The sequence below is a fragment of the Chelonoidis abingdonii genome, chromosome 9 (genome assembly GCF_003597395.2).
Source record: "Chelonoidis abingdonii isolate Lonesome George chromosome 9, CheloAbing_2.0, whole genome shotgun sequence".
NCBI lineage: Eukaryota > Metazoa > Chordata > Testudines > Testudinidae > Chelonoidis > Chelonoidis abingdonii.
The window spans coordinates 7,920,773-7,939,142 of NC_133777.1; the positions used below are offsets into that span (position 1 = coordinate 7,920,773).

The 18,370-nt window shown below is 47.7% G+C and overlaps 1 protein-coding gene across 3 annotated transcripts in view; it reads left to right on the forward strand.

Annotated features, from left to right (window-relative positions):
- The window catches only part of MAP2K3 (mitogen-activated protein kinase kinase 3), a 52,865-nt gene that overhangs the window by 15,722 nt on the left and 18,773 nt on the right, over nt 1-18,370 (forward strand). Inside the window, exons 1-4 of one of the 3 annotated variants that reach the window (XM_032782957.2) lie at nt 6,428-6,647; nt 14,261-14,293; nt 15,204-15,273; nt 17,091-17,139. In XM_032782957.2, the coding sequence (XP_032638848.1) occupies nt 6,632-6,647; nt 14,261-14,293; nt 15,204-15,273; nt 17,091-17,139 (168 nt within the window). In that variant the 5' untranslated portion in view covers nt 6,428-6,631. Of the gene's footprint in view, nt 1-6,427; nt 6,648-13,523; nt 13,552-14,260; nt 14,294-15,203; nt 15,274-17,090; nt 17,140-18,370 lie in introns of those variants that run through there. The other 2 variants (XM_032782959.2, XM_032782958.2) reach the window with 2 other exon arrangements.

Below are 18,370 nucleotides of genomic sequence, written 5' to 3' on the forward strand. Positions count from 1 at the left end.
TTTCATGCACAAATATACTTGTTGCTTCTGACAGGCTTTCTTTTGCTGCAGGACCTGTGAGGGAGAGCTGGACTCTCGGATCCCAAGGGGCGTTTGCAAAGCCAGCAGTTGGATAAACAATCCAAAACGTGTAAACTGTGTGTTTGAGCTGGAGTGCTGAGAAGCAATAACCACAGAGCCTAGTGACGCCACAGTTATGACCCCACAGGGGGAAACTTCCCTCTAAATGCTCCACGCAGCAGCCCGCCTTGTTCTTAGCCTGGAAATTGCTTTTTCCGAAGAAGGGCCTGACTGTGGTCTGTGGGCCAGACAGAACACCTGTGTTTGTTTTCACTATGCCTCTGACCTGCGTTCAGGGAACACAACTGCAGATGGGAAAAGTTTGCTTATTTTTCACCCAGCTCCATTTGCTACAGTCGGTGTCCAGTCAGCCTTAAACTTGCAGTAAAGATGAAAATCCTTCTCTGGAAGGATTCAAAATATAAATGAGCTGCTGGATTTTCAGACTCTCCATGGAAAGCACCTCTGTGCTTGGGTACCTTTCTAGTCTTGGAGCAAGGTGCGAGGCAGGGAGAGAGAGAGAGAGGATGCATAGAACTTGCTTTTCTCTTAGTCTTGCTTGCCTTCGCTTAACAATTAAGATGCATTTGGGTTGGGGTTGCTTTCTAGATCTTTGTCTTGTGGCTGCATGCCACTCCCCTTTCTGCTTCCCTCCCCCCACAAGTGTGCACGCAGCTGGGTCAGTGCAGCCAAGTGTGCAGATTAGGCTTTAGGGTTAGCTGTTCAGTGCAAGTGTGCAGACTAGAGGTTGCATAAGGGTAAGGGGTCTACCAGCTGGGGCTTTGTATTGCCTGACTAAACCTTGCACCGCGGAGCTGAGGGGTTGGGTTCTGGAGTCAGCCTGTCAGCAAGGGGCGCGCTTACCCATGGATGGGTCTGCATAGGAAGATGCTTAACTAGGTCTGTGTGCAAGCTTCAAGCAGGGGGACTGTGCCCAGCTGGATGGGGAGCGGTACGAATAGGAGAGGTAGGCAGGTGGTTTAGTGCTATGCGCTGCTGTAGAGCGGTCACCGACGTCCGCTTGAGTCTGAGTCAGAGCACTTCTGTTTGTGGGAGGAAGCGTGGCCAACGCTGCTGCTCTGAGCAGGCTCTTTGGGAAAGGAATCTCCTGCGAGTGAGTGCCTTCCTCTCAAGGACAGAGAACTAGCTTGAAAATCCGGCCATGGAAAAGGGCGTTGATGTAAGGAGTCATGGAAAGAGCTGAGGATGTGGATGGGCGTGGCTGTCCTGTGTGTTGCGGGGCAGGTTGTGCCGTGAGCTGTGCTTGTCCCTCTGCCTTGATGCACCCGAAACATTATCTGGTCATCTTATTGCGCTTTCATATAAGCCGTTGTTGCACATTCTTAGCACATATATAGCAATGTTGCATATTTAAGGCATCGTACAAACACCCGCTAGTGGTTCCTCATTTCATCTCCTCCTAGAGGGGTGATCGGTCTTCATTATAAGTGGGAAGCTTCCTCACAGCTCTGGGTCTGATCCTAGTGGTATGATCACAGCCATGTGTAGGCAGTAGTCCTGCAGCTGCAGAACCAGCCCTGTGCTTGAGAATCTCGGCTTGCATTTGAAAAACAAACAGAACCGCAACCTCTTTTTTCCCTGCACTTGTGGTTGTGCAGGTAACCTGGACGCCATGAGAATGTAACCAGTGCAGTGGTGTCTACCTGGAAGTGCAGATGGACCAAACCAGTAGCTCAGACAGGTATTATCTGCTCCATGCATCTTGATGGAGGATTAACTCTGAGACCTGAAGCAGGCAATTTAAATGTCAATATTGTGAACTACTTTGCTGCTGGTCACATTCAGTGGGAGCAGCAGCTAATGTGTTTCTCCCACAAATCCGGTGCTGCTTCCAGGACCCCAGAGCTCCAGCTGCATCTGCCAAAGCCCCCAGGTTTCCCTTGACTTCCAGCACCTGCATTGCAGTCAGGCATCATCAGTGCAGTGATCTGTTGTATTGAAAACTGGCAATTTGGGCACAGCAAAGCATTGATTTTAATATTCAAATAACTAACCCAGAGGTGACTGTATTTTCATATTGGATTCATTTGAAAGCCTGCATATAAATAGAGCTGCCGCAGAACTTCTTCTCCGCCACACTAGTGTGCAGCAGAATCCACAGGCCTTGCTGTGGGATTGAGGTGCAGTTTGCCAGAGCACATGAGACTTCGATTGTGACACACGGATTGTTGGATTTCCTTTGCATGGGGCAGGCTCGGACCCTAGGGGGCATCAGTGTTGCATATGTACAGAGGAAACTGTAGCTGCCTTGCAGGCTGCGCAAAGTGTGTGTTACTGTAGACCGGTAGAAACCCAGCACAGTACGGCATCTTGTAACACTGGGATTGTCTGTTGCTGGGACTAGACTGTTCGCTCTGATTATTTGGCTGTAGGGAGACACAGATATGTCTGCTAAGAGGAATGTGACTGCATCAAGCTATAACACGGCATTTTTATTGTAGGATAGAGAAATGCTAAGAGGTTCTATTAAAACCAGACCCGCTTTCCATAACTAGAGCAATTTGGGGGGGTCTGGATTATGGTCCTTTCTATGAAACCTTCTGTGCAGTTATGGGTTCTTGAATGCAGCCCGCTCGGTGTAGATATAGACGTGCTATAGAAGCTGAATTTTCTGCTACAGTCTCTAAGTGACCATGAAATTTCCCAAGTGGAACTTTCATGGTATTTTAATTGCAAAGTCTGTATCCCCTCAAGAGTTTAAGGAGTCTGTATGATGCTGGTTACTTATGTTGCTCAACTCTGCTTGGCTGTTTAACCCTCACCCTGCCCCCAGCCTCCTGTATAATCAATTCCTACTTCTATTGTGATAGCACCTAGCAGCTCCAGTCACTGTGCTAGCCCCTGGAGACACAGAACAAAGACAGTGTCCTTGTCAGTTTAGTCTAAAAATTCCTGTGTTTGGAGATAGAACTGGATGAAATTTTTGGTCAAAAAAATGCAGATTTGGGTCGACCAAAAGATTTCCTGAATTTCTCTGTCAAATTTGTCAAATTATTCCACTTGAAAATGGGACATTTTGACATAGTTTTGACATTTCTGAAACTAAAGCTTTTTACTTTTTTAAATAAAACAATTAATATTCCAAATAAAAAGGTTGTTTAAAATTAAAAAAATTAAAGACAAAACAGTCTCTCTCTCCCCCTCCTCGCCCTTAGTCAGGGGGAAAAAATGTTTTGGATTGAAATAAATGTTTAGTTCAACTCCAAGCTAATTATTTTTAACTTTTTGCTTAGTGAACTGAACTATTGGTTATTTGCACAGCTCCAGTTGGCAGATCTGTATAGCGTTGCCTTATGCTTCTTATTTAAGGGACTCTTAATCCTTTTCCCTCCCAAACATTTAAGAGGTAGGAAAGAGACCGTTTTTACCACTGGTGGTAAGGGGCCAGTTATTACTAGTCTTTCTGATTTCTTTCAAAAGCCCCTGCATCTTCCATACATGTCTTCAGTTATCCTTGATTAAGTATTAACCTTGACTCAGTATTTTCAAAAGCATATTTGTTTGCAACCGGTTAGAGGGGAAAGGTGGTGGAACAGGCCTTTGTTGGGAGGACTCTGTTTTAGATCACTGCTGTGTTTAGGGTGTGCTCTTCCACTTACTGAGGGTTGCTGATGTACAGAAGAGAGCATGGGCTCTGAAAGCCAAGAAGACTACAGTGTTGCCTACTGGTTAGAGCAGATTGAGTCAGGACCCCTGCTTTGTATTCTCAGCTCTGCCATGGACTCAGTTGGGCAAGTCCCTTTAACCCACCCGTGCCACAATTTCGCCATCCACCACATGGGGATGTCATGTGGCTAAATTCATGTTAGTAAAACACTTACAATGCCTTTTGTTCAAGGGTCTAACTGCAGAGTACTAAATGTTGCATGATGCATGTCAAGTTACTTCACATTCTTTGTGGTGCAGGAGTCTGCGAAGCATTCAAACCTTTGGACTGAGAGTTTTTGTGTCAATATTATCAGTCTTACTAACTAAAACACTGACTGAGACTCTTCTCAAGTTCCTCACATCCATTAAGGTTGACATTTTCACAGCTTCAGGAATGAGACATGAGAAGGTAGATTTGGAGTTTGTTCATTGTCTCATACCACAAAAACAAGGGGACATTCAATGAAACTGAAAGTGTTAAATTCAAAACTGATGAAAGGAAACGTTTTTTCACACTAAGTGTAAATAGACGGTGGAACTCATTGCCACAGGAAGTTGTTGAGGCCAAGAACTTAATAAGATTAAAAGATGAATGGGATGTTTATATGGATAACAAGAACATCCAGAGTTGTTATAATGTAGTTATTGCTAAAAATTGGAGAAGGGATACTAAACCCCAGGCTTCAGGGGCTTACGTCTGTCTCCATGTTAAAGATCAGGATGAGAGCAAGTATGAGCGGCAGATTATCCCACATCTTCCTCTTGAATCATCCAGTGCTGAATGATGTCAAAGAAGAGACTGGATTAGATGGATCTCTGGTCTCATCCAGTTTGGCAGTTCCTGTTTTAAGAAACTTTTTGAAAATCTCAGCCTGAATCTGTAGCCTTGGGGTGTAAATCCCCTCCCCCCTGCCCGCAAACATCCTTGACGGTCCTTCTGGGCCATGTTATAAACACTACTTAAAATTAGAGCATCCTTGTTAAGTATGCACAGTTATCTCCATCTCTGACCTTTCTTCCTTCCAGTGCACATGGTCCAGCCTGGCCTACACAATTAGCAAATATTTCATGAGTGAATCAGGCACAGGTGTTTCTATTATTAGTGTAAGGTAAAGAAGGAACTTGATGTAATATCTTTCCCAGGGTGACTCGTGATGGAAACAAACAAAAGCATGTCCCTATTAAAGCTTGAAGCTGAAGCGTAATTACAAAGGTGTCTTTGGTTGGCCTGATTTGAGGGATGGGAGAGGATAAACGTGCTTTGGCCCCCCTCTTTTTTTTTTTTTTTTACATACACTTGTGCAAAAATATTGAGATTTCCCCTGCAACCTCCAACTCTTTATTTACAAGTATAGTCCATACAGTGATTTTTACGTCTGAGACACCACCATGGCTGTCATCCTGGAATGGCTGTCAGCCTGGAATTGTAATGGAACAATGTTTGCACTATTTGTTGTGGTAATAGTTGTCAGAAGCACAGCAATTGGATGTCACCTGCTCTATAAATAAATACAAGCATCTTTCTTCTCAGTGCACACACACCCGGACCATAAGCAATGGTCTTGATGTTTGCTTTCGACTGCATGGCTTGGTGCGCCTTCATCTTATTAACTTTAAACAAGCCCTTTGTTTCCCCCCCCTCACCGCAGACTTTCTGTCATGGCAGTCAGTTGCAGTTCTTTCCTACAGCAGCTGGCATCTGCCTGCTCCAAGGAGCTTATGTTGTATTGCTGACACAGGCTGCAGTGTGGGACGGACTGCAGGCTGGTATGCCAAGCTCCAATAGGTGAGGTGAATCACAAGGAGGGCAAGGCATTTTCCATGAACAGAAATGTCATAGTTGCACAATGGTGTGTATGTTAAAACACACAACCCTGCATGCTACGTTTTTGGTTTAAAAAAAAAAAAAAGTTTGGTGCATTCTCAGGTTCTATTGCAGTAAGACTTTAATTCAGTGAAGCCCCTTTAAGAAGACAGAAGTGGAGGCATAAGCAAGCACACAGCTTTATGTTTATAAACCTTGTCCTTGTCTTACATTTTCTTTCTTTTTTTGATTAGGTCTCACTGTTTGCACTCTAAATAAAGCAAGATGCAAGCTCACTGGGGCCAGGGGCAGGGGCCAGTCCTCCTTTCAAGTGACGCACACACCGTTTCAGTAATGGGCCATGCTGTGTGGTTTCAGAGCCCTGCAGCTTTGTGGAAAGCAGGATAGCATTCTAATCCTCTGTTTTCGGTTTGTGTTCCTTGGTTGTGCGTGGTGACATAAAAAACTAACAGAGAGCCCTGGTATTAGCCTGTCTGCACAGCTGTCATGTTTAACTGTTTCATTATTGCCCTTGATCTAAAATTTCCTACATTTGGTTGGAAGGGTTGTGTCTGTAAAAGCTGCCTTTTAAAATCCAGCTTGGGTTTAACGACCCACTTTGTCCAAAAATGTGTCCCGATGGGATGCATTTTAAGAAATCCTGTACTTCAATGGCCTCCATAATTGGCCTCAGTCCAGTTTCCTGTTTGACGTCATGTGCTTGCAGTTTTTACAACTGTTGAGCTTTCAAAGTGTAATCTGAGCTGAAGCTGGCCAACTTCAGCAGCTGCCTGTGTAGGAACACTGCACTCTGCCATCTCTATCTTTTCCTCTTTCCTCCGGCACATTCAGACAGAAAACGTAGAATGATCTAACTGCTTCTAGTTTGTGCACGGGGCGTGGAGGCCAGGAAAGAGAGCTCATCGGAAAGGGCTGTTGAGTACTTTGGACCATGCGTGCTTTTTTAAAATAAGCGGTGCTATTTGCAGCAAGCTCTGTGCACCGGATCCTGCAGACATCTCTCCCTTCTCCCGCCCCCCCCCCCACCCCCCAGCTGCTTCAAGGCGTGCCGTTTCTGTTCTTCATTTCTGGGAAACCATGGACAAAAAACAAGGTATATGTTGCAATTTCCAAAACACGTGGCGGGAAGATCTGAAGAGCAGTTCAGATGGTAAAAGGGGCTTTGGAACTTTGTCAGTTCATGCCGTGCGGTTTTGCTTTGTAACCTTGCTCGGAGGGGGTCTGTATTTGCGGCCAGTTAGCTATTTTTAAAGATACTGGAAACTTGCAGGCGTTGGGTTGAAATGCCAGCGGTAGGTGTACAGGCCGGCATGAGTATGGAAAAATCTGCAGGGTGTGCAGCTAAGCTTGTCTTTATTTTTTTTTTTAAGCATTTGCCATGCACAACAGGCTGTTTATTTTTGCACAAAAGTCCCGTTGCACTAGAATTGAGTGCCCAACAGGGAACCAACCAGCTGCAGTTCAGAGCTGTGATTCAGCAGAGGTTAACAGGTGACTTTTTTTTGTTCCTCTGCAGACAGCTCTGACTAGAAGGGGCTTTTTATGAACTGCTTTTTTTCTCCTCCTGGTTCACTTGTCGCGCTTTGTTTTCAACTTCTGCAAAAATTCTACAAAGACGGCTTCTCATAAAAAGTGCTCAGTGGGGTGGGGGACTGCGCTTAGCATTTCTTCCCCACTGCTTTGATTGCTTTTTCCAGGCTGCAGAGTGGTGCAAATATTGCCATGGCTCTCTGCTGGGAGCCAGCTCCCCTCTTTGCTTCTGCTGGCTGTGCCTTTAGCTAAGGAGATTGACACTTGATCTGTTATCTTGCCCTTAAAGCTAACTATTATCTGACTGTTATTCTGTGGCTTGGATGAAACACTGGGTATCCCATCTAGCCACCTCCTTCATTTGCGTTTCTTCATCCCCAAATCAGTGATCGGACTCTCCTGTCCAGGGCCTAACAGAACTTGTTGGATACAAAAGCAAACCCTCTAGAGAGGTGTTGCTAACTTCCTTTCCCCCACCCTCAAGCCAACAGTCTTGTTAACGCTCCCAATCTCTTCCCAGTTTCCTCTGTATGGTAGATTCTGTAGCGCTTCTGGCTTTCCTCTGCACCATGCCTTTCCTGAGGCTGGCACATGGGAGTAGATAGGCCATGAGGCAGCAGAGGTTGCATTTCAAAGGTCAGCTCAGTCAAATAGCTTTATTTACAGTTCTTAAGATTTGTCCTGCTAGTTTCCACCCACCTCAGCCAGTAGGGAGAGGTACCACACACATGCATACACAGAGGTGAAATTAAACAGCTCCAGGAAATAGAATTGGCTGTTTTTAACTTTATCAAGGTTGTGGCATGAGAAATTCAGTCGGTGGCTTTCTCTTGAGAGGGAAATAGCTCCTCTCGCCACATAAAGGATGCAGAGATGTGCCTGTGGTGGCATGCTGGGGACTGGAATCCTGCCTACGCAAGGAATGCCTGCCAACTTTTCCCCTACGCTGGTGCAACCAATGGCGGCTCTACTCAGCAGTGTTCGAGGACACGGTAGTCAGTGTGCTCGTTCCTTGTGTGCATTGACAGTTTCCTCTATTGGTAGCATCACATTAGGAGAGCTGCACCAGTGCAGAGAATACCGTACTATTGGTCCCAGTGTAAATGTACACTAAGGCAGCTGAGTACTTGCTGTTGGACTGGGAATGGGTGACATGGGATGGATCACTTGATGATTATCTGTTCTGTTCATTCCCTCTGGGGCATCCGGCATTGGCCACTGTTGGAAGACAGGATACTGGGCTAGATGGACCTTTGTTGTGACCCAGTATGGCAGCTCTCATGTTCTCATGCGCAAGTGTTGTTTCTGTGGCTCTGAGGAGTTGACTGAGTTAGATGAAGCATCAGAGGGGTAGCTCTGTTAGTCTGGATCTGTAAAAAAACGAGAGTCCTGTGGCACCTTATAGTCTAACAGACGTATTGGAGCATAAGCTTTCATTGGTGAATCCCTGACAAAGTTAGATGAGGCTCACAAGCCTTTTGAGCTCTGCATCCCTGAAATCATGTCATTCAGATTACCATCTCTTTGCCTCATTTGAATTCTGACATGATCCTTGCAGCATATGTGCCTGATCCTTGGCTGGCGTAAATTGATGGAGCTATGCTGAAGACTGTAGGGCTACCCGGGTTTACAACAGCTGGGGATCTGGCCCCATGGTCCTCAAGCTTCTCGTGCTAGAGATCAGTGCACTGGGGAGCTGGGATGAGTCCAGGGTTCTGCAGGAAGCATTTGTTTCTAGCTCTAGCGGAAACCTTGTTGGAATTCAAGTGTGTGGGAGAGATGGTAATCAAGATGACACATGTATGTAGCTGCCTGCTGGGGCTGGAAATGGGTGCTTTACCAGGAGCTGGTCAGGATGGAAGGTCTTGAGTTGCAGGGTTTTATAACTTTCATCCCACGCTCTTTAAAAAGTCCTCTGTCCCCCACCCCTTCCTTTGCCCTGAAATGGGGTGTCCATGTGTTTGTCAGGAGGCAATCACAGTGCACCTCCCTACCTGCCAGGAGCAGTGCCTGGCACTGACCTTGTCAATTCTTGTGCTTCCGAAGAACGACACAGCTCTGCTGTGACACGTACCCCTGGGGTCACTAGAGTGGTAGAGCTGATCTCTGCTTGGAGCTGTGCTGGCCAGTCTTGGCACAGTGTTGGGCTTATTTAAGTATGTGTATGCCTCTGGAGCAAGAGACTGCTGCCAGAGTACAGGGAGCCCTTAGATTGAAGATTACTGTTTTCCTCTTCCTGGGGAGAGCCCTAGTGATCAAGCTAGAATGCCGGGGTCAGCTGCAGGTCACCGCTCTCACGCGAGCGGTGTGTGCGTTGTAGCAGCTGTGCACGTGGTCATCCATGTGACTGTAGGTGAGTGCTGAGGGTACCTTGGATCAATGTTAATGGCACTGCCAGAGTAAGGGAGTTGGGTGTGGAGCCTGATAGTTTCTCCTCCATGCCTTGATTTAGTCATGGTTTATAGATCTGAGCTAGGAAGTGCCTTCAGGGTGTGCCTAGCCGAGGGGGAGAGTCACACCTTGTACGGATATTGTGCTGCAGCAGCTAATTCAGTAACTTGCTGGAGTAGGTCATTCCTGTGCGTGCCTCCTTTGACACTGAGGTAGCGCAGCTATTCTGCTGGTCTGCACCAGATAGCTACGTTTGGGGAAGGGGCTGGGGTGTGTGTAAAAGAAACATCAAAGCCCCCATGCTCACCAGCAGAGACAGGTCCTGTGCTTGTCTTCTAGAAGAGTGAGCAGCAAGGATGCTTCCATTTGGGGTTTTCACCAGGAGCTCTGAAACCATTCCTGAGAGCTGCCTTTTCAGTCTATAGCTGAGTCCCCCCTGCCATGGACCGTATAGCGGGGTGCATCAGTCTTCAGTGTGTTTTTGTGTTTGCAAAACCCCTGTGCTGTAATCTCTGCTTTACAGATGGGAAGCTGAGGCACAGAGGATATGTCTGCACTGCAGTTACACACCTGCAGCTGGCCCGTGCTGGCTGACTCGGGCTCATGGAGCTGTTTGATTGAAGAGTAGATTCTGGCTCGGGCTGCAGCCTGAGCTCTGGGACCCTCCCACCTCACAGAGTCCTAGAGCTCGGGCTCCAGCCTTGGCCCAAATCTCTACTCTGCAGTTAAATAACCCCTTAGCCTGAGCCTCTTAGCCCGGAGCAGCTGACATGGCCAGCTGCTGGTGTCTATCTGCCATATAGCTGTACCCAGGGGGACTAAGTGACTTACCTAAGGTCAAACGGGAAGTCTGTGCCAGAGCAGCGTATCGGTCTCAGGTCTGAGTCCCAGGCTAACATCCAAAGCTCTGCACCATCCTCCCTCTCTGCAAGGGGACTGTTCTCTGCGGACATGCAATCTATTAAGTAATATAGTGCCAAGATGTTTGACTTGGCCCCAGCTACCTGTGGACTGACTCCTCTGTTCAGGGCCAAGATGGGAGCCTACAGCGAGTCAGAACGGTACCTGGAGCCTGCCTAGGCACCGGCTGAATGTGTCACTTATCACTGTGCTGTAAGCTTCATTGAAGCCTGTAGCATAGAAGCGGCATTGTATATGCTGCTGGTAGTTACTATGGTAACTTCAGAGCAATAGTGGGTAAATGGGCAGCAGAAGGATTAAGCAAAATAGCTTCCTTTAAACCAGATCCAGCTCATTTCAGTTTCCAGCAGAGACAGAGGCTTTTTAACAGCCACTTTCAGCACTGGCTCCCAATGGAGGCCTTAAAGCAGCCTCCCTTTTTGTGCCCGCAAATGAGTACAGATGCAGTTTTATGGGCATAATGATTTGCAGGTGCAGACAAAGGCATGCGGGTATCTCATGGGGGGGGGGAGGGCGGCATGCAGGCAGATGTTGGCTCATTCGCATTTGCAGGCACAAAAACAGGGAAGCTGGTGTTTTATAAAGCCAGCCCAGACCCACAGGACTCATGCTGGATACAGATGCAACAGGACTCTCTTAGAATGACACATGTCGTCCGTCCTCTACACACACCTCGAACCGCTTCTCTGAATGGGGAGCTGGAGCTGGACGTGGACCGTGTATACTGCATGGCCGGATGGCAATTTGAGACCTGGAATCTCACTCCATCTGAATTAGCCCTAAGAGGCTTGCATGGCCTTTATCAGTGCACTGGACTTGGTGAATGCACCCAGCAGGAAGTGCGGGAGCAAAGGGCTCTCCTTTTGGACAAGGCTGCATTCCGTTGTTGGGGCTGGGGGTTTGGGCAGGAGGCGGAGTTCTCTTAAAAGGCCCTGACTGAGCAAAGCACTGAAATCCTTTCGTTTTGATGGAATTCAAGTATGTGCTTCTGGGTGGGATTTTCCAGACTTGTTGACTTTTGACCCATTGAAAGGGAATTCACCCCTGCAAGTGAATGTACTCCCAAGTCACTTAAGCCCATTTGGAAAAATTCCCCCTTAAGTGCCAAGTAGGGGTGGATTCAAGGATGTGCTTAAAGTTAAGCATGTGCTAAAGAGTTTCGCTGATTCAGGGCCAAAATAAAGTGCAGGAGAAGCCAGTGAGTCTTGGTGCATGCTCTGTGCTGCTGCTGCAAGTGAATTGGGCAGAGCAGAGACGTGATCTGAGCTGGCCTCAGTGGGCTCTAATCTGTGGCTCTGAGGTGAGCTCTCTGCACCTGGAAACACCTGGCTTCTGGGGGCGGGGGAATTTCCGAGCTGGTGAATGGATTTGTGCTTTGTTTCGTGTTTGCTCGTATAGTACTCAAGCAAGTATTCAGAGAAGTATCATCAGAGTGTAAATCTCCCAGGGTTATTTATAGCTGGATGAGGGAAGCTGGGCTTGGTGAGGAAAAACTGCAGCAGTCACAGTTTCAGGTTTGCTAGCATGCAGCGTTGACAGCTCGCTAAACAGAAGACAGACTCTCCAGCAGAGCTTGCTCCGTTAGGAGTAGAGGCTAGTCAGAGAGCTTGCACCTCTGCCTCCCAAGAGGGTAGGACTGTTGTTGGTCAGGGTGGTGGGGATTTCGTTGTGACACAAGTTATGATCCTTTTCCTTATCTCAAGTGTTGCAACTGCACAATGGGAATAAATATGGGAGCTGGTTTTGTTGGTGCATGATGGGGAAGATGAGGCTAATAAGGGGGTTCTCACTGAGCCCACCTCCCTCAGTGGGACAGGAGGGGAGTGCTGCTGGTGCAGTGTGCTTTGGTACTGGGCCTGGGGAGGGGGAAGGGGGTTGCCTTGTTCAGCATCGTCCTGGTTGGTCTAGGAGCAGAACTGACAGGCTCCAAAGAGGATCTCCACCAGATCTCTTCAGGGCTTGGACAGGGGTAGAGAACTCCCTGGAGGGATTAACTCAGGAGTCGGCAACCTTTCAGAAGTGCTGTGCCGAGGCTTCATTTAGTCACTCTCTAATTTAAAGTTTCACATGCCGGTAATACATTTTAATGTTTTTAGAATGTCTCTTTCTTTAAGTCTAAAATACATACACTAGTTTAGTTATATAAAGTAAATAAGGTTTTTTAAATGTTTAAGAAGATTCATTTAAAATTAAATTAAAATGCAGAGCCCCCCGGACTGGTGGCCAGGTCCCAGGCAGTATGTGTGCCACTGAAAATCAGCTCATGTGCCCCCTTTGGCACCTGTGCCATAGATTGCCTACCCCTGGATTAACCTTTCCATTGCACAGAGTGGTACCAATGGTCATTAACTGAGCATGCCCTATGGGGCAACTCATGGAGCTGCTGCCAGCGAATCTTCCCAGGGTGAACCTTGGCCAGCCAGAGGCCCTGGTGTGGTCGGCTGTTGGGTAACCAAAGATGGATGGCTTGCCCAGTGCTCTAGCTCAGTGCTGTTGTGTACGTTCGCCAGATCACAGGGATTGCCTGCGACATGAGGGGCTGCTCCATTGAACTCTGGAGCAGGGGAGACGAAAGGCAGTGGGTGGTGGAGGAAGGGCCTTTGATATCCAGTGGCTGCTCTGATCTGGTGATCTGCATAAAGTTTTCCTCCTGGCATTTGTTCTGAGCCATCCTACAGCGTGGTATGAAAGCAGGTGGCATTATTAAGCTCTTTGACTGGGGTGCCAGGGGCTGGAATCCAGCACTGCCTCCTAGCAGAAACCTTCAGATCTGCGTTTTCCACCCTGTCCCCCTTTCATGTTCTGAACCATTAGCAAGGCTGCTGTTTGTGGGAGGAGGGGAGGATGAGAAGTGTATTTCAGGAGCTCTTATTGTCAGGGGCATCTGGTGACATGCACAGCAACAGTTTGTTGGGAACGTTATGTATGTCTTGTCTGTCTGATCAGGACACAGAGGGCCGTGGCAATTGCTGCCTCTCTGGGTCCATTAATGCTACTGCAGGAATTCTCCTCTCCTGTATGCACAGCAGCCTTGCTGCCATTCAACACTGATGTCCTGCTGTTTCCACTCTGAGATCTCAATCTAAGCTGTGCTCCCCCTCTGTTGTGTTCAGAGACCTGGACACACTTTGACTATGCCCCCATGAGGCAGATGGGTAGGTACCATTCCCACTTCGCAGGGAGGTTGTAACTTGCTCAAGGGTATTTAGGTGCTAGAAGAACCGGGGAGTTCCTGCGATCAGGTCGCTAGAAGACTCCTCTCTTCAGGTGTCTTTTAGGTCAATGTGCTAAAAGAGTGTTGGCAGCAAACTGAAGTCTTCCTTTTGGCACTTTCACAATGCTCAGGTTGGTTGGGGTCTGTAAAATGCGATTTTAAACCTCTCAACAGCTGCCTACTAGCTCCTTCCGGATGAAATCAATGATATTCTTGTGCTGAGTGAATCTTGTAGGATCTGGTGGCTTGGGCTTCTGTCATGCAACATTAATGGTGCGGCGACCTCATGTGGCCAAAAGATCTCCTATCAACCCAGCACAGTTAATGCATAAAATAAGAGGGGAGCTTGGCTTATTGAACGTGATCTTTTGCAGCCTCCGCTGTAGGCTGCAACTTCCATGCCTAATGCATTCTGCTGAATTTGGCAGAACAACTTCATTGCAGGATATTATCTCCAATTTTGCTGCAGCTCCATTTCGTATTTTTTGCAAAGGTAGGAGAAGCTCACAAATGACCTCTTTCCTTTTCAGATGTGTGTGGAGCGCAGGAGTGAATTTTGTTACCCACTAGCATGGAGGCTTGATTTGTACCAAGCCTGGTCTTACTCCATTAAAACTGATCTAATCTTTCTCCATTTTTTTTCTTTTTAGATCCCAAAGGATCTTTAGAGCCACCCAAGCCAGGTAGGTGCCCAGCAAAATGATTTATTTAAGCTGATCTGCGTAAAGAAAAGTGCATCAGGGATCGTAAGAGCGGTGTGATCGCACACAGCTTGGCCAAGGTGCTTTGCCAGACCCCTTTTTGTCCTGCTGTTCCTGGACAATGGTGTCCTAGCCTGGGCTTCTGTGATGTGGACAAATGTCTGTTAATGGCTGTGACGAGACCCGCAGCCTGTTTTCACCTGTGACTGACACAAAATTTAAAGCCAACGGCTCAATCCTCCCCTGCCCTGTTATCATCTACAGCTGGCAGCACTGCACTCACCTCCGAGAGGTGTTGATGACAAGGTGCAAGATAGAAGAGAATCAGGCCTCTGGTCTCCCCAGAAACGAAAGGCTGGTGCATCTGGTTCCTTGCACCACTGGCCTGTTTCTAAAGCCCTTGCAAGCCCAGTTGTGCTGGAGTTGCCCTGTTCCTTAGGCTTGTACATAATGGGACAGTCAGGAAGAGAGCATTCCCCGCCAACTTGCGCTTCCGCGTCTCTTGCTGGCTACGTTCTGTTGTGACATAGACTGTTCTCGAGAGGTGGGAGAAAGAAACCACCATAGCAGTTGGAGAGAGGAGGAACAAAAGACTAGACTAAGAAGCAGCAGTGGGGAAGCCCAGGGTAGCTAGGTTTCCCTTATGGGCCGAACGATCTGGCACAGGTAGGTTAAGACGGGGCTGTGATATCTGGCTAAGAACCATTTCTGAACCCCCGAGTTACTTCCTGTTCTGCTTGAATCAAGTTATAATGAAAAGCAGCCAGCCAGCCCTGGGGTTCAAGTGGCCGTGGAACTGGACGGTAACTTTGCTGTAGCCGGTCTATACATGCAGGATGGGGAGAGAATTAGCAAATGTGCGTCTAGCTGTCTGGTGTCTCTTCTCTTTCAGTGAAAGGCAAGAAAAAACGAGATCTGAAAATAACATGTCCCCCCATCAAGCAACCTGTCGTGAACCCAACGTAAGTAGCTGCTGCTGAGTGCTGACTTTCCATGCTCCTGCAAGTCTGCCTTGAGATTTCAGGCTAAAGATTTAACGATTTGCCAACACAAGAGGAATATTCCATTTCAATTTCAGAAATCCAGCTTTCTTTTATTTCTATTTTTTTTTTGGTGTAAATTTAATGTTTAAACCTTTTTTTACAGTATTGTGGTGCCTAGGTGCCCGGCTTGCAGTGGCGTTGACCAGTCCACACAGCGAGCCATTGATCTCACTGATGTGCTGCAGTGTTGTTTGTGTTAGGATTAGAAGCACCATGTGACTTGTGAGCTGGCTGTGGGCGTCAGAGCTGGGAAATGTTATTTAACGGGCTGGTGGAATCTTGCTGCATTGGGGTTAATTTCAATCATTAACACTCTAATGCCTTGGTACAAGGAGGGCACAGAATATCTTGTTTGTTTTTGTTGCCGCAATCCGATGCCTGTGTTTGGTGCCCACTTGTATCTCAGCTCACTGGAGTGTGTCTCTCTCCTGTTTACTGTGGAAGTCATTCCTTGCTGCACATGGGATGGAGAGCCATTGGTAGCAGTGATCAGAGTTTTGCAGCATGCAGACAGGTACAAGGCCCTATCTGCCCCTTTGTCCTGACCTGCAGCACTGCACCTGGTTTATTCCTAAACTGGTCCTAGCAGAGGCCACCAGCTGGCGAACCATCAGGCTCATTCAGTTATGCTCCTCTCAGCATTTGAATGCAAGTCTCCAAAGGGGATAGCCTAATGTGTGAACGCCCTGTTTATCTCCCTGTCCTTGTCCTCACTCCCAGAGGGCTCCGTGTAAAAGGGATGCTATACAATAGCTTAGGCCCCAAACCTTGGTTTTTCTGATCTTTACAAAGTGTAACAGAAATATTTCCGTGACCTCAGAGAGCAGTGCAGAGCTTTTGCTTTGGAACGAAACCATTCCTGGAAGGCAGACGTTGCAACGTTGTGCTAGCACGCGAGAACCCAGAGGCTAAACTTAGCTGGCTGTTCTCATTCTCCAAGCTAAGTAGGAGTGGCGGCGAGGGGGGAAGCAACCATGCTTGAGCGATGGGAAGTAAACCTAGATTTTAAAATATATTTTAATAATAATTGAAGGTGATAGATAGTAACAGGTGATCCAACCAGAGTGTTCATTGCAGCACAGTGCCACTAAAATATTAGGTCTACTTGTGACAGGTTTCAGAGGGGTAGCTGTGTTAGTCTGTATCTTCAAAACCAATGAGGAGTCCTTGTGGCACCTTAGAGACTCACAGTTATTTGGGCCTAAGCTTTCGTGGGCTAAAACCCACCTCATCACATGCATGAAGTGTCAGAGGTGAGTGAAACAGGCCCTTAAGTAAACAAAATGCCTCATCTAGGAAATAGCTTCTGTCTTCTATTGCTGGGGTTTTCATGCTACTTGGCAGTCATGTTGTGTTGACGGTGGATGTCATGATGTGACTGGCTGGGCTAGTCCACCATGAAATCATTGAATGTCATAAATCAGTGTCTCTGGCTGATCTCCTGAAGTGAGAGAATCTCCACTGGCCCATTGGCTGGGTGTATTTGACTCCTTCGGATTGACTGTGGCCCAGACTCAACAAACACAGACGCATGTGCATCGCTTGAATCGTGCAAGTAGGCAGTGGAGGCTCCGTGCGTGGGGAAGGCTATGAATGTACTCCAGTGCTGGCAGGATAGAGGCCTGTATTTGTAAATGGGACCCTAAGGACGGGGATGTGGGCAATGCAAGCGCTTCATGGGTTTGAGACATGCACAGTCACTGATCTCCTTGCTAACTTTTCTTTTTTCCGTGCAGGCCCCCAAGGAACTTGGACTCCAGAACCTTCATTACGATTGGAGATAAAGTATGTTTTAATGGTTTTTCCTTCTTCTGGTCCTTGCTCATACCTCTCCACCCCCATATTTAAACACGTGTGTCAGTTCTGTCTGTCTGTCCATCTCACCAATTGTCAAACGTCTACAAGAGCAGTCTTACATTTCAAAGAGCATTGAGCTCAACCTAGTGGCAATGTGCACTCCTGCTGCCTCCCTTGGGGTTTCTACAATGGGTTGATATTTCAGTCTGCAAAACCTTCCCCACATTCAATGACAAGTATCTGCACCAGGGTCTAAAAGGTGAATGGCCAAATGGTAGAGCTGGTGGAGCTGGGGTGAGGAATTGGTGAAATTTGAAACACTGTCATTAGTTCTGCTTAGCAGTGAATTGATTAAGGCCAGAAGGGACCATTCCGATCCTCCAGCCTGACCTCCTGCATGGCACAGGCCAGAGAACTCCACCCAAGTCACGATAGATGCCGGAGAGAGTGAGTAATGGAATGATGCAGCTCAGAGGGCTGCTGGAGTGGAGTCCTTGGCTCCCTGGGCAGGCCCTGCAGTGCAGAAAGGAACAAGACCTGCTGTGATTCTAGTGGCAGGTGAGTAAGGGATCTGAGCACCAGGACTGCAAAACCTATGCTCTTTGGACGTGTTGGTTGGAATCCAGATTGGGCTGACACAACCCATTGTTCTTCAGAGGCAGATAGCATGGAGCATTCCTTGCACCACTTGTGGGGCTTGTCAAGGTGGCACTTTTAAGAAGAGAGGCTCTCTTCTTCTGTGCATGGACATGAGGGGATCCCCTGGCCCCTTATTGTAAGAGATGGAGGCTTGCCCAAAATACGCCCCCCCCCCATCTCACGGTCCTGTGCATCCACTGTCAGCCTAGTGACACCCTCTGCTTCAGAGGTGGGGGCTGTCACCAGGGCTGTGTAGCAAATAGGTCTCTGGCACCTTCTATGCTAGGGTCTCGAAATGCACTCTGTGCTGTAGGGCAGCATTGTCTCTGTTTTCTACATGGAGAAGCTGAGGGACAGAGAAGACAAGAGACTTGGTCAAGGTCATACAGAAAACCTGTGGCAGAACTGGGTCTTCTGAGCCCCAGTCTGTCTCCTTTAGGCCACCGGCCCAGCAATGCTCATGAGAATAGAACAGAGCTCTGCGGGTTCTCTGCTTCCGTCCCAGACGACGGACAGTGTAATGAGCCGTGCGGGTTCGAGGGACTTAATTTTCATGTCTGTTTCTAAAATGGGCTATGGA